This window comes from Drosophila montana, unplaced genomic scaffold, assembly GCF_035044405.1.
Source record: "Drosophila montana isolate Dmon_TW-CO22-7 unplaced genomic scaffold, ASM3504440v1 contig_1417_1, whole genome shotgun sequence".
Classification (NCBI taxonomy): domain Eukaryota; kingdom Metazoa; phylum Arthropoda; class Insecta; order Diptera; family Drosophilidae; genus Drosophila; species Drosophila montana.
Window position 1 is genome coordinate 206,512 of NW_026996370.1, and position 16,148 is coordinate 222,659.

The 16,148-nt window shown below is 43.0% G+C and overlaps 4 protein-coding genes across 7 annotated transcripts; 3 read left to right on the top strand and 1 right to left on the bottom strand.

Moving 5' to 3' along the window:
* Positions 1-5,845: 5,845 nt before the first annotated feature.
* On the top strand, positions 5,846-12,990 carry LOC135429841 (uncharacterized). The gene is made up of 7 exons (XM_064684321.1): positions 5,846-6,715; positions 6,790-6,989; positions 7,206-7,627; positions 7,850-8,474; positions 11,183-11,226; positions 11,285-12,490; positions 12,857-12,990. The coding sequence occupies exons 1-6, from the start codon at positions 6,158-6,160 to the stop codon at positions 12,067-12,069; spliced, it is 2,634 nt and encodes an 877-aa protein (XP_064540391.1). The 5' UTR covers positions 5,846-6,157; the 3' UTR covers positions 12,070-12,490; positions 12,857-12,990.
* LOC135429722 (uncharacterized) lies at positions 8,499-9,591 on the top strand. The gene is made up of 2 exons (XM_064684166.1): positions 8,499-9,279; positions 9,349-9,591. The coding sequence occupies exons 1-2, from the start codon at positions 8,665-8,667 to the stop codon at positions 9,556-9,558; spliced, it is 825 nt and encodes a 274-aa protein (XP_064540236.1). The 5' UTR covers positions 8,499-8,664; the 3' UTR covers positions 9,559-9,591.
* LOC135429731 (BAG family molecular chaperone regulator 2) lies at positions 12,351-14,576 on the top strand. 4 transcript variants are annotated; one of them, XM_064684177.1, is made up of 5 exons: positions 12,351-12,490; positions 12,633-12,811; positions 13,802-13,822; positions 13,884-14,026; positions 14,091-14,576. In XM_064684177.1, exons 2-5 carry the CDS (start codon positions 12,639-12,641, stop codon positions 14,465-14,467), a joined length of 714 nt encoding a protein of 237 aa, XP_064540247.1. In that variant the 5' UTR covers positions 12,351-12,490; positions 12,633-12,638; the 3' UTR covers positions 14,468-14,576. The 4 variants fall into 4 exon arrangements, with proteins under 4 accessions (XP_064540247.1, XP_064540246.1, XP_064540243.1 ...); XM_064684176.1 differs by lacking the exon at positions 12,351-12,490 and having other exon boundaries at positions 12,525-12,811; XM_064684173.1 differs by lacking the exons at positions 12,351-12,490; positions 12,633-12,811 and adding an exon at positions 13,144-13,375.
* Positions 14,577-14,601: 25 nt separating this feature from the next.
* yellow-k lies at positions 14,602-15,987 on the bottom strand. Its single transcript, XM_064684154.1, has one exon. The coding sequence runs from the start codon at positions 15,790-15,792 to the stop codon at positions 14,740-14,742; it is 1,053 nt and encodes a 350-aa protein (XP_064540224.1). The 5' UTR covers positions 15,793-15,987; the 3' UTR covers positions 14,602-14,739.
* Between the last annotated feature and the right edge of the window lie 161 nt (positions 15,988-16,148).

Consider the following 16,148-nt stretch of genomic DNA (forward strand, 5'->3'; position numbering starts at 1 on the left):
AAAAACAAAAACAAGTTTCTTCCGACGTTGACGCTGCTGCTGCTGCGGCTGCTGCTGTTGCGGCAACATTTGTTAACCTGTTTTTTTATTATAGACTCTTTTTTTTTTATTTGGTATTTGATTTGGTTTTTCCCCCCTCATGCTCTAGCGCGCTCTGCAGCTCTAGGCTGTGGCCGGCTTCAGCGCTGCCGCTTGGCAACACTTTGCGCTGCGGCTGCTGCTGCTGCTGCGGCTGCTGCTGCGGCTGCTGATCTTGTCAACTTGACCAAGTTATTTGAACTATGCGCATGTGCAGCCGACGTCTAGCTGGCCAAGCCAGCCAGTTAGCCAAGCCAAACTGAGTTAGCTAGCCTTTGTCATTTGAAGGCTGTTTGCCTGGGCCCGGCTGCAGCGACGTCAGCGTCAGCGTTAGCAGTAGCAGCAGCAGCAGCAGCAGTAGCAGTGGCATAAAGTGAATGTACTTTCAAACCAAAGATCCGGTTTAAAGCCAGGCACAGATACAGCGATGATGACGATGGCGACGACGTTTTCACAAATGCTTGTGTAATACATATAGAGAGGCAGAGCCTCAATACATACGTGCACATGTATGTATGTATGTATGTGAATATGCATGTACATACTTACTTACATATTAAGAGCTTTGGCTACAAATTTCTGATGTATTTGAACAAAGCTAAAAACCCATATGTATATCGAATTGTTGGCCAGGCTTACAGGCTAAAACCGGTCGCCTGTTCGTGATTATCGCACGAGAAAAACAAAAAAAAAAGCCCCCTCCCGGGTGCGGGAAAGTATCAAATGGTGCCTGTGCCTAGACAGGCGCTGCGCTGCGCACAGCCGAGCGTCGTCGTTACCCCAGATCAATGAGCTTTGATAGCTCGGGCAAGACGCCAGCCGCCCCAGAGATCTTTTAATATTTAATGTACACACAGAAACACACACACACACACACAAATGCACGAGTGTGTATATGAAAACATGTAAACGCGAATCATTGAAAATGTGCATTGCAAGCGTATGTACATATGTGTTTGTGTGTATATTAGTAAATAAAATTTCATTTTGTAGCTGCAACTGTGTGTGTGTAATAATTCGTCATGCTGGCCGCATTTGAACCCGCATAGCTGCCGGGCCGAACCGAACCGAACCGGGCCGGGCCCAACACCGCCCCTAATAAGCAAATCGAAACGCAAAAACAACAAACAGCAAATTTTGCGCTCTTAGCTTGCCGTTCTCTCTTGAAAACACGCTCAGATCTAACTCTCTGGGTGTGTGTGCTTCGAGCGCGCTCTTCTCAATGCGCTGATCGTGCGCTGGCGCTTCAAGTGGATTTTACAGTTACATAGTATATACGAGCATGTATAGAAAAAGAGAGGGTGTGTGTGAGAGAGAGATCGAGTGGGAGGGAGGGAGGGATGTGGGGGGAGAGTGAGAGAGATACTTTTGTATCTTATGGCTGGCACAAATATTTTTCGCGCAGCGCCCAAGTCACTGAACATTTTTTTTTACTTTTATTATTATTTTATATTATTTGATTTGTGAATCACAACAAAAACTCGTAGATATATGGGTGTACACATATGTACAAATGTGTGAGCGTGTGTGTGTGTGTGTGTGTGTGTGTGTGTGTGTATGGTTGGGTTTCACTGGAAAACAAGATACATTACGTGCCTGTTGTTGTTGTTGCTGTTGCTGCTGCTGTTGTTGCTATTTAGGTGTCGGTGTCGGTGTCTGTTGGTCTGCTGCCTCGTTGTTTGCGATTCGCATGTTGTTTATCTGCAGCAACATTTTAATCTGTACTTCAGTTATTTAACAAAAAAATATAATTTAGAATTATGCCAAGCGCCTTCTGATTAGATTTTTGTTTTTTTTTTTGTTTTTTGTACCTTTCTGCGTAAACTTGATAATTTAATGACTTCCTCTAAGATACTTAACCAGCTGATCTATAAGAATTTTGATAGAATTTCATATTATTTTCGCTTGCCATCTTTAATTGCCTTGCAAGCGATATCTGTTATAAATGAATTGCGGGTTTTTTAATGGCAAATTAATGCGACTATCTGTGACCAGAGTTAATGTACCCTAAAAGGTTTGTGAAGATAAGATTTTCGTAGTGAGAAACTATTTATATTTTGAGTTTTACACAAGGGACTGAGCCATAAATCAGTCAAACATAAATCCCTCTGAGTCTCATTAGCAATTCGCAGCGGGGTTTACTTATCAGAAATGTTTTTTCCTTTTTAGCATAAATTTTGCCTGAGACATAGAAACTTGGAAAATCTAAAAGCAACCTACTTTAGCTGCCAAAATAATAAACAGAAACCATAGATCACACTGGAAATGATTATGTCGCAGTTTATTTAGTTGATAAAGCAATTTGAAGTTTAGTTTTATATTTTGTCATATTTTTTAATTTGAGCTAAAATTAAGTTTCATTTAAACTGCACATTTAACAATGCTTTTTTGTTGAATGCCTATAATTAGTTGCGTGAAAAGCAGCTGTGTCTGTAATATTTGATGGGACAAAAGAATAAAAAAAAAAGAACAAAATAAATAATGAAAAGAACATATGCCAGCAGCTAAAAATATGTACATATGTTTATCTTCATTTAGCTCATGATGTTGCAGGTGTAAATAAAAGCCAATTGTTGATTAAAGACATTACCAAGAAAAATACCAAAATTATAAACATAATAGATATCATTTTGGCCCACAAAAAAATATATAAATGGGCAGGCGCATAAAGATTCCACACTTATCTCAACTCTATTATTTTAATTTGTTTTTCGCTTATATAGAGAGAGAGACAGAGAAAAGATCCATGACATAAATTTGACATAGTTTCTTCATTATCACATTGTAAATTGCGAATTTGGCAGTCGTTTGTTTTTCGCCAAAACCAAACTGGAACTGCGTTTAACTGCACTGGCCGCGGGTATCTTAGTTAGGGCATTCAGCTTGAGACAGTCTGTATATTATAGTATGTATGAATAGTCAGTCTTGCCGTGAATACTATAATTTTGTCATGGGATGGAAGCAGACTCCATAAGGCATATATATTCTTGATCAATCTGTCTGTCCGTCTGCTTCTTTAAAGATATTATCATGAAGAAACACCCTAAACTGGGCGGATCGGATTACTCTATCAGATATCTGCCAAGGCAACATTGAACATTTGAGAATTCGATTCTCTTCAGTTTTTCAAGATATGCTAAGCAGATTAGAGATAAACAGATTAGTTTTTGAAAATATAATAAGCTCTTCTGCAGTGCTGATTGCATATTAACAAAATCTGACCCGAATCGGCCTACTATATCATATAACTCTATAGTAAGAATCGAAATCGATGCGAATGAGCTTTAGCAAGGCAAACTTTTCTGTTTAACAAGATATCTTGAATTACGAGCTTCACAATACTCCTCACAAATCCACAGAGCCATAAGTCATATTTTGTAGGGTATTAACTGGTCGGCATAAACTCACTTGATATTTTGTCAAAAACAGAAATGAAAGAAAAATAAGAAGAAATACAAATATAAGCGTGACTTCATTACGGCCAAAATATAATATTGGCTCCCTCAGGACTATGAAAGCCAATAGTCATTGTCATCATCATGGTATTCTATTTATATATACAATACACATACATGTGCAGATGCGATGCACACATACATACATATATATCATACATGTCACTTGTTTCGGCTGGCTTAATATAAATGTCTTGCAAGCTGTACAATGAAATTAACACATGCTTGTAAATAAATGTACATGTGCATTGTAAATTAAACATGCAGTTCACTGATCGAGCTACGACTCTGTGTCACTCTGTGTCTCTGTGTGTGTGTGTGTGTGAGAGTGTGTGTACCTGTCCGTGTGTAAACATATAAACAGATCCGCACCGGCAGACATTTTGCCGACGTCGTCGTCGTCGTCGTCGTCGTCGTCGATTTACAACTGAGTCCACAAAGCGCGTGCATTGATCAGTCTTTTGTGTGGATCCGATCGTGTCTTTTGTCCGTCCATCTGTCAATGCATTTTACAAAGCAAATATGGTTCATACGAAATGATCTATGGTAAAGAAAAATTGCTTACGTTTGCACTTGTTTAAACAAATATATGTACATATGTACAATATGGGAGGGCTGCCCCTCAACCTCTTGTTTGCCTTCATTTCGTTTATTATTAATTTTTCATATTTGATTCGGCTTACAGGTGCAGGGCAGTCGCTGCGCGACCGTGATAAAGTCAGCTAACATAGACCGTCCGGGCGGGCCCGTCTTGTCTTATCGTATTGGCCAAATGCTTGACAATAAATTAGATTTTGTGTGCAAATTTAGAAAATAGAAATAGATGATATGCCATCCACTCCAACGTCGCTTGGCCCGGGGTCCCATGATGTTGCAAAAACGCAACTCACATAATTGTGTGATTTATATCACAACAAACAGCGGGCATTATTTTGAGGGTTCTCTCGACTCTTCGCGAGCTGTGAACGCGCCCTGCCGACTAGAAGGCAGCACAAGAGCCACAACAAGAGCCAAAAAACCAGGGCTGCAGTCGACAGTTTTCGACAGTTTTTTGAAGCCCGAATTCCAGTTCCATTTACCATGAACCGTGGCTTGAAACCGATTAGTCAATTGAAGCTGAAGCTAAAACCGAACTGTACTATATGAAAATAAATACATATAAATGGAAAATTTTGAAGTTATCTCGATACTTTACGAGTAGAGGGCAATACAAGTGCCAAAAAACCAGGGCTGCAAGCTGTTTTTGAACCGAAATTATTTGTGTAGCGATTTTCAGTTGTTTTTTTCCATTAACCAAACTTCAAGCCGGCTAAGTCCATTAAAGCACAGCTAAGCCTAAGCCGAACTCTCTGAAGATCTCTCAAATCTGATGAGCTGTAAGAGCCCTAGCGGGCAAGGATAAGACAAGTGCTAAGAATCAGGGCTGTTATTGAAAGGAAATGATGTTAACCCTCAGTACCAATTGCTTATCTACTATTTTCCATTTACCATGTTGATAATATATGAGATTGAAATATTGAGGTACTCTCAAGTCTTCCTCAAGCGAGAAGAGTATAAAATAAGTTCGAAAAACCAGGGCTGCAAAACTGTTCACATCCGAAACGGTTTGATATTTGAATAAGAATCGATTTTGTTTACAAAACAATCTTTGTTTTATTCTTTGAAAATATTATTGCACAAGATTTGAGCTTTAAACATTGTGCTTGCGATATTTTCAGTGTGAAAACTTAAACAAAATTTCAATAAATAAAAATACAAATTACTAATTAATTTAATTATAAATGAATCGAGTTGTGATATTTGTACGAACAAATTCCCTTAGCAAGAAATATTTACCTTTTTCATATTTTACTAAAATATAAACTTTATTTAAGGACCTAAAGCAGTTCTTGTTAAATATTGATAATATTATTTGTAATAGATTAAATTGTTATCTCACAATTAGGCAAAACGAGGTTTACGAAGCGAAGCTTAAGCCGAGGTTCGACCCATTTGCTGGGCTCGGTTACAAGCTGCATCAGAGAAACGTAATAGCCGACAGGTGCGCACCTGTAGCGAAATAAATATATATATATATGTATATATATAAGTTGGGGCACGTTTTTAGCGGTCTTCGGGCTCTATAGGCAAAATGCGGCCAAAATGCGGCGCTGTTGAGGTCAATGATTTCTGCCTTTTCACGCTTTTGGCTTCGGCTTTGGCCAGCGAGACGCCGAAGAAAAAGCACTTGGTGTGCGTATATATTGAATATTAATTAAAAACCAAAAAAATAAGTCATAGCCTGGGCTTATGTAAACACGGAGAGTGTTTCGAGTGGACCATTGCCCCGCTGTTGTAATGACAATCGATGACATAATGTGATAAATGTGATATATGTGATATATGTTGGTTGGAATTTACGCATGCTGTGATTCACTCGGGCGAGAACAATCTGATAGCTATATATATACACATATGTATATGGAATTTGAGGCCATGCTGATAAACAGTATTCAATTAGACTAAAAAGAAATGCATGTTCTTATCAGATTTTCGGAAGTTCGATCGGCAGAAATCAAGCCCATAAATTCAAAGGAAATGTCGCCGTGAGAGCTCAGTTCAAAAACCAAGCTGAAGTCAACAAAATGTCCAAATCGTCGCTTCTTTTCGCGCTAGTCTTCATATTCTGGTCACAGACCATAAATGCCGACATCTTCGAGGAGTGCTCGGATGCGGAGGCCGAGAGCTTCGTCTCCAGCTACGAGAGCTGCCAGGCGTATGTCTACTGCGATGGCGACGACTCCATACTGGGCCAATGCGATGATGGGCAATACTTTGATCCCGAATCGGGCACGTGCGACGATGCGGAAAATGTGCAGTGCTTTCTGGACGAGGTCGATGAGCCGCCCGTGGAGGAGGAGCCAGAGGAGCCAGCTGTGGTGCCAACACAAGAGCCGGAACCAACGCCGCCAACCATGGACACGCCCGCCCAAGTGGATGTCGTTAATGTGGCGCCCATTGTGAAGCCCAGCTGCCCGCAGAGCGACGATCCCAGCCAGGTCATATTTATGGCCAACAACGAGTCGTGCACGGACTACTATCTGTGCTATCACGGCCATGCCATGCAGATGCAGTGCACCAATCAGCTGCATTTCAATCCACGCACCGGACAGTGCGATTATCCGGAGAATGTGCACTGTGCGGTAGGTTTCGGGCCGTAAAATGGCAAATAAAAATCTCCGGCCGTATGATAATTATTGTTATTTTGCGATTGCAGCTGGATGAGCCAGCGGCGCACAAATGCCTGCCACACATGACCGACTTCTTTCCGCATCCGGACAAGTGCAGCTATTTCTACTACTGCATCAAGGGCTTCCTCACGCTGCAGCAGTGCCCCTTCTACTACGGCTGGGACATCGAGAGGCGCAGCTGCGTGCAGCTGAACGTGGCCAAATGCTACGGCAACTCCCGACGTGCGTAACGTTACGTTACGTTACGGGTTTACCCAGCACAGCTCTATCTAAGATAAAAGAGAGACATAATATTGTATACCTTTAATTGATAAGCGCCCTACTCCCTGATAAGCCAAGCTAAACACGAGTCGTTTAATTAAATGCAAGTATTTAGAAGACAAACCGTTATGGGAAAATATAAAAAGCCTTAGCACAACTCCAAACAGCCGCACACAATGAGACAATCCGTACGCATTGACATCCGGCCGATCGTCGCCGTCGTCGTGGTCGTGGCCAGCGTCGTCATGGCAGCCGAGTTTCCGGAATGCGATTCCGTGGCTGCCGAGACATTCATTAACCACACGCGACCCAATTGCAATCATAGCTTAATTTACTGCGATGGCGACAGCTCGCAGTTCTGCGATTCCACCGTACTCTGCGACCTGGAATACACCTGCCCGCTGGCTGCAGACGGCAGCACGAACAGCTCCACGCTGCTGCCAGTGCCCGCCGACGAGGTGCCCGCCTCAACGGCCAGCTCCACCGAATCCAGCGAATCCACGTCCGCCTCGACGGCGTCTCCTCTGGATGTGCGTGCGCTGTGCCGGCGCGGTGTGACCAAGAAGTACATGTATCCCGGCAATTGCAACTATTACTATTACTGTGTGGATGGCTTTCTGGTTGTGGAACAGTGCCCCATCGGCTACGCCTACAACGAGCTGAGCGGCACGTGCAGCGGACGCATCCAAGATTCGGCCGCTTGCCGGCAGCTCTGAGCCGTGAGCTGGCGAACATTTACCAATTAAGCTTTCTCGTTGTCAAACACATTCTTTAACACAATTAATAAATATGAACTAATCGCCTTATCGAACTGCGTACGGCCAGCGCCTCTAAACGCCTATAAAGCGGCCGACTCCGGCTGCGGATCTCAACAGTATTTGATGTTGAAACTTCTAGCAATTGTCTTTGGCTGCCAGCTGGCCTTGCTGGGCTCCCAGGCGGTACGGGCGGCATTCCTGCAGGAGTGCGAGGGCGTCATCATTAGCCGTGTGCCCAATCCGAATACCGAGTGCAGCGAATATGTTTTCTGCAATGGTGACGATTCCTACTACTGCAATGGCGATTGCATCGAGCCGGTTAGCTGCTACGGCTCGAATGACACGGAGCCAACCACGTCGCCGGAGAGCACTACGCTCAACACTCCGCTGCCAACGGCAGAGTCAGCTCCAAGCAGCAGCAGCAGCAAGAGCTCAACCAGCACCAGGAGTACCTCCAGCAGCACCTTGACCAGCACCACCACGACGAGCACCACCACGACGAGCACCACCACGACGAGCAGCCTCCAAGTGATCTGTCGCCGGAGCGGTCAGAACGGCGTCTATCCTTATCCGGCGAACACAAACTATTATTATCAATGCATCGCCGGTTATCTGCTGCTGCAGCAGTGCCCGCAGCATTTCCGATTCGATGTAGCGCTGAGCCAATGCACTGGCTCAAACCCTTATCAATTGTAAGCCCCATGGCAATAATAAAAGTCAACACAATCAGCAGGAGTTTTGCATGACATGTTCTGAGCGTAAATTAAATGGCCTGATAAGCGGGCAGCTCTGGCAACGTAAAACGTTTCCGTAGCCAAACTCTGCTCTTTAGTCGTCCATCGACAACGTTTGGAAGCGGAGGCCATCAATCATCTGAAGAAAATGTATTTGCTGCTGCTGCTTCTTCTTGTGGTTGCCAGCTGCCATTTGGCGGCCAGCGACATCTTCGAGCAGTGCAACGCGGCGAATAATAATAATTTTGTGGAATCGAATAAGAGCTGCACCCATTTCGTGTTCTGCAGCGGCGAGGATTCCTTCGAGGGCGAATGCCCCGAGGAGTATGACTATTTCAATGCCCAGCTGGGCATGTGTGAGCCCATGCAGGATGTGGACTGTCGCACCGGCTTGCCGCTGCAAATGCCGGAGGCTGCCGGCTCGATCACAGTCACCGAATTGCCAGCAGTTACAGTCACAGTCACAGTCGTGACTGATATGGTGACCGATGTCGTGACCGCCTCCAGCCTGGCCACGTCCTCTGCGACAGCTGCTCCGACAACGGCTGCCAGCGTTGGGGAGCATCAGGTGATCACCCTGGTGGCCAGCGCTTGCCCAGCCACGGATAATTACAATCAGATTGTGCTGATGGGCCACGACAAGTCCTGCACGGAGTACTTCATATGCTATCACGGCAAGCCGCTGGCCATGACCTGCGCCTCCATGCTGCACTTCAATGTCAAGACCGGCAAATGCGACAAGGCCGAAATAGTCAACTGCCTGGTGAGTGCCACAGGAGATCTTAATATATATATACATATATCTAAAAATATACCCAATTATTCCTTGCAGCGATCGACTATAAGCGTGCGGGAACAATGCAAGTCGCATACCGTGGATATCTATCCGCATCCCGATAACTGCAACTATTTCTACTATTGCCGCAATGGTTACCTGATGCTCCAGCAGTGCCCCTTCTTCTACGGCTGGGACTACGAGAAGCGCTCCTGTGTGGCGATCGCGCATGCCAAGTGCTATGGCAGAACCCGACTATTCAAATAAATTCCATTTATGCAAAATCTAATTTACTTTAAATAAAACTTGACTTTAAAGGAACTTACTTTTGTTTTATTATTAATAGCATGGGAAATGTATATATATTTGGTATATATAAATATATTTGCAAACTATATAAACTTAATCTATTATAGAGTATACAGAAAAAACAAGTAAGAGGTTCTAGTCGGAAGCTCCCGACTAGGGGATACCCTGAACCCTCTTCTTCCAACAGGCGATAGGTATCAAATGAAAGATACTTGATATATATATATACTATTCTAGAAGCTACATGTCAAGTTTGTTGACTCTAGCTCATATTTTATTTACCGAAATTGCTCAAAAAACATGATTTCAATATAGATTTTTATCGATTAATTGGAAACGGTGCAAGTTATCGAATATCGAAAACAACCCTGAATGACCTACAGCTAAAATTTCAAGTCTCTAGCTCTTATAGGTTCTGAGATCCTTGCGTTCGTACATACGGACGGACGGACGGACAGACGGACAGACGGACGAACAGACGGACATGGTTAGATCGACTCGGCTATTGAATCTGATCAAGAATATATATACTTTATGGGGTCGGGGATGTTTCCTTCTGCCTGTTACATACAAATACATAATACCACTAACTGTACAATGCATTGTATAGTTAGTGATAATAGCCTTTTTACCCATTTTCAATGGGTTAAGGGTATAATAAAAATAACTCTTGAATTTTAGAAGAGTGTACTACCAAGGCCTTGGATTTGAGCCGTCGTCCATGCTAAATGACTGACTGGATGCCAAGGCCTATAAAGGAAGATTGGTTTGTCTACACCCTATAAATATATTTATCTATTTCTGACTTCTGACTTCTATGTTTATCCAATAAATATTACAAATCTGCTTGGAATGACTTTTACAATTGGCCTGCCAAGAGCTCACTCCAAATAAATACCTTGGCAAGTTTATTCGTCATGGCCGTAAATATAGCTCTTCGGATAACTTCTGGAAAATCACTTGCTATTTCGCAATCTAACAGGGAACACAGGTAAAGACATGATCATGGGTTGTTTTTCAAGGCCTCGGCACAATTTGATCACAGTCAATTGTTGAATCATTGCACAATGAAAAAAGATTTGTAGGAAATTCAGATATTAGAAATGGGCCAGCTATCGCTAGTCACCACAAATAAATAAAGATGAAGCCCCATTGACCGATAGGACAGCTATCGAGCCAAGGACAAGTATCTATTTGTACTTCTTTGCTATCAGCCCACACACAGAACATAACATAATTAATTGGGCTTTTATTTTGTCGCAGCCACAATCTATGGCAGCTAATCTCGAGTTGAAGTCTGTTTTTTTTTTTTTGGGATCGAAATTGTAAAATTAATAACGTAGCACAATGCGCTTCGTTTCATGCGGAGCTGAGATGTGCGGCTCGGTGGTAATTGTGGAATCAATATATGTCGATCGATTGTGTGGCAAAAAGTAGTGCAGAAATTGTTTTGGTTGAAGGCCTTATCGAAACGTTGACACGCAATTGAAAAATGTTAATTTTCTGATATTGATGCTATGCTGTCGCATATATGCCAAGTTCTTGGCGCATTACGAAATTAGAATAAAATTGTGCTCTACTGAGGCTTGACACACATTCAAATGGACTACAACTGGAAACTTTTTGGTAGATCCTGCAATTTATTTCGGCCCAATGCCTCTTTTAACCCATTTTTTCATTTCAGACATCTACTTGCTGCTGCTGCTGTGCTCCACGTTGTCAACGTCTCGGATGCAGTGGAACATCCGCAAACCCACAAATTCGGTGACCATACGACAGAGCGCTGTGAGCATGTGCTTGAATCATGCGAGCGGCAGCTTTGTGGAGCATCCCGACGACTGTCGCATGTTCTATTTGTGTCAGGATAACGGCGATGCTGTGCTTGCCTCTTGCCCGTCCAATATGTATTACAATAAGGAGAACAAAATCTGTGATACGGCTGACAATGCTAAGTGCAAGAATAGCACCAGCGGCGAGATCAGCAATGCACCTGACACCGACGAAAATGAGCTAAACAACATGGTCACGGATGCGGCTACTTATTGTGCTACGTTAACGCCACAGGCGGGCACTGATCGGATTGTGTATATAGGCAGCTCGAGCAGTTGCAATAATTATTACATTTGCTATTATGGACAGGCTATACTGCAAGAGTGCAGTGTGGAGCTGCACTGGAATGCAGTGACGGCCAAATGTGACTTACCGGAGCGCGCGAAATGCACGCTGGAGGAGAATACGGTGCCTGTGCAGCCGCCTAGTGATATTGCCAGCGAGCTTTTGCATTGCCCGGCCTATGGACAGCATCTGTATCCGCATATGCAGCGCTGCGAATTCTTCATTTATTGTGTTAAAGGTCATGCAACCTTGCAGCAGTGCCCGTTTTACTACTTTTTCGATGTGATTTCCAAGACCTGTCAGTGGTCACGCACGGCGTTGTGTGCGAGGGATTTGAATTTTCCGCGCCATTAGTAATAAGATAATCGATACCGACCGTGCCACAAAAACACAAAAGAGTGACCGTATCGGTACCAATTAATCGATACTAAGTATCCGTCGAATTGAGTCGATTAATATTTGTCGTGATGTCATGCCATAAAACACCAGAATTTTCTATGTGACGGTCACACTGTTGTTGGCCTGGCCACTGTTTACACGAACTTTTTTATAATTAAAATGATAAATTGTGCAGCGCAGCTAAATAAGATGAATTAAATAATAAAACCAAAAATATAGCTTAAATATGTCCTTACTAAAACTCAGGATACAAGTTTTACGAGCAACAACAAAGTAAAGAAAAAGGGAAGGAGTTATTTTTTTATTGAAAAATCGCTACGAATCCGAATCAATAATAAAATTGAGTAGTTTACTTGGTAACAGTTAACATCTGCAGGTAAATTATACTTCACCGATAAACAACATTTCAGGGCAGCCTCGATATTGCTGGAAAGTTCTATAAACGTCTTGAACAATTGATTGCAAGCAGCATATAAAATAAGTGTCAATTTTGTTTTTTACTTGTGTGTGTACGTAAGAAAAATATGTTTGAGAATTTGCTTGGCATTTTTCGTAAACGTCGACGCTGCGATGAGCAACTGTCTACCCAGCCCAGTTCCAATTATGACAGCGATGAAGATGAATACAATGATGACGATAACTATGCCCATCCAGCCGAATGGACTGGCGCATATCTTAACAACTCGCAAATCGATAGGTAATTAATAACTAAATAAAAGTTCTTTTTGCTCTCTTCTTGCAGCTGGTGAGTGTGTATGTGTGTAGCTATCATATAAACAGTATAAGCATCAGCCAAAAAAACAAAAAACAAGCCCACACAAAAAGCTTAACACATTCCATAACAGCCAAAAGGCCGATCAAGTTTGCTGAAAAGGCGCGAGCTTTGAAACTGTAACAAAAGTCAGAAAGAGAAAGAGAGAGAGAGAGAGAGAGAGCGTGAGCGAGAAGCATCTAACAGCTTATCGTTGGTCTTAAGTTCGATCTGGCACCGAGGCCGGACGGCTACAGCAGTTTTTATTGGCACCCTGGATCAGCCGCAGGATATGGATATTGATGCTCCAATTGCGCTTGGCATGCAGGAGCACAACGACGACGACAATCAGCATCATAACAGCACATCACACGTTTATCATTCGGAATCATCAATGAATTTTGATTATTTGCAAGGCTTGCATGCGGATGCAGCATCATCATCAGGCGGTTCCATTGGCTCCGGCAACACCTCTTATGGACTTGTCGACGACAGTAGAGCGCTGGACAGGTTGTTATTCCAAACTACATACAAACAAAAAAAACTACTAGCCAACACCACAACAAAAACACCTCTCGAATCAAAAATTTAAATTTAAAATTTTATTTTATTATTTGTCGCTTTTTGTCGTATTTTGTTTCATGCTGCTACCTTATGTTTCATCAGCTTATGTAGAATATCATACTTTTTTTTACATACGACTCGATTTGGTAGTGTCTAATAATAATTATAATACATAATGGTGGTAGCCCAAAAGTGTTTTGGTTTTGAGTGTCGCCCACACAATGTCCAAAATATAATAACAAACGTTGTGTGAGTGCCTCTGAATTATTTGTAAGTTTCTACAGCCTAACAACGTTTAACAACAACTTTGCTTGTCTCTTTTCATATCACCAACAACAACAACAACTACATAAAATAACCAACATTGGGTAGACCTTTCAATGCGAACGAGCGGTAAAACCACAAACATTACTAATGCTTAACAAACATAAACTAATGTTATGCCCATTTACAGATTTGTTACAATACTCGATCAATTGGATGCGCGTGTAGAGAAGTTCCGCAAGGATTCCTTGAATTTACAGGAAAAGAAAGACTACCTCTTAATGTCCATGGATCTCATCAAGAGCAACGAATTGCTGCAAAATATGAGTGAGGGTAAAAAGATTTTGAGTTAAATGTAAAACTGAAAACTAACTTGAATAATCTATCTGATGCTCAGGGGAGCGCGAGGAGATCATGTTGTACATTCAGCGCGTTAGTTCGCGCCTTGCCACGGTTGAGCTGAATGTGCGTACCGTAAGGGACGCTTCACAGGAGGATTCGCTCAGCCAGATTAATGCCCTAATCGATACAATGATCAAAATGGGCGATCCTGTCATTGGACGACAGCGTTGTCAGCTATATTTAAATGCCTGCTGCACCACCACCATCGATCCCAATGGTCGTATGGGTACAGTGCATGAAGCGGATGTGGGACCGATCGATAAGAAATTCGAAAGTGCCTTACTTGGCTGCACTCTGGACGATCAGAAGAACATTAAGAAGCGTCTGCAGGCTTTAATGGGATATCTTAATAAGCAAACTGTTACCAATTAAATTTAACTAGCTATCAATATGCCGCAATATTATAATGGAATTATGTTATGCCAGGGCAACCGATAAACCAAAACGAAATTAAATTACACAATATGCCGACACAAATAAATCGAATCTGATATATATACGCATAGTTTTATAGTTTTTCTGTTATCGATGTTTATTGTTTGGCGCGCCAGCAATCGATAATTGTCACGTTCACTCACACTAAACAGCTGAGCAAGTGCCGTTAGTTTGGTTCCATCTTGTTTTTTCATCTGCACATTTTAATTTCATAGGCCCGGATAGCAAATGTCTTGCGGTTTAAGCACACGATCGCTTAGCACCCAAACGGCGCCCTCTACTCCAAAGAATATTTGCTGTATATTCTTAGAAGTTAAATAAATAATCTCATTACCCTCGGCGGTTAAATTTGCCAGCTGCGCGCAACGCACAACTGCGCCAAATTTGGGCATCACATAGAACAGCGCTCCGAAGTAATCCATTATCATGCTGCGACTGGGGCCCAATAAACTGCCCAGCCGTGTGAGCTGTATGTGCAGGGTATCCGCTGAGGAGGAGAAGGAGAGGGAGGCTTGCGTGGAGCCTATTAATTGCAGCCTTTTAATGGAACTGTATAGTGCACCATCTTGATCCGATACAATCAGTTCGCCCTGCACACCAAATGTAAAGTCAATTGGCTTGATGGCAAACGCCTGACTCATGTTTTCATATTTTTTACTTTTTAGCTCACGACGATGCCAGGTTTGTTCTAGTATATCATAGGCCAAGATATGCGGCTGGCTATCCAATATAAAGAAGATGTGGCGCTCCAGCTCGCAGCTACTTGGCTTGGGGCCCAGATGTACCACCAGGCTCTGTGTGGCATTGGCGTCAATGTGCTGACCACAATCGATGCGCAGCAGCTCAGCATTGTTTCGTATCAAATCGAAGACCAGCAGCTTGGGCGCACACTCATTGTTTGGCCAGCCCACGTCCATGACCCACAGACGGCTCAGGCTATCCACCTGTGACCAATGAGCCTGCTGCAGACGCGTGCAGTCCATCTTGCGCTCGGCTTTATTTGCATGGACTTCGCTGTTGGGAAAGATGACCGTGCGCATGGGCAAATAGGAAACGGGCCACTGCGCTTCGATCAGTGTGGGAAAATCATTGTGTTCCACGCTTATGCTGAGAAACACCCGCGAAAAGTGTGTGGACAAGTGACGCACATTGTAACTGGAGTTGTTGAGACCCGCCTGGGACAGCGACCAGCCTTTACAGAGCCCCGGTTCAAGCAGCACACAGAGAAGAACGTAGAAACGGAGCCGCGTGTGTGTGTCCATCGTTAAGCGAGCGGACTGCAACTGGAACTCAGCTAAGGCGGCCCCCAAAACAACAACTGCTTACGTTGTAAATGGAAATTGGCCAAGTCAAGGCAGTTAAATACATTCGTCAAATTTGTCTATCTCAGCATTTGGGATATCGTGTGTCAGCCGACAAATTAAATAAACCGGCAACCTGCATTTCGACAAGCGACCAAAAAAAAAAGATGTTTGCTACCACAACACGTTCTTTGACGAAATATGTAATAGCGGTATAAATAGATCCGTCTCAGCTGATATATTCCCTGAGGTATGATGCTTATGGTTAATACTCATGTATTCGGAATACTTATATTCGTTACAGACTTTATCAAAGT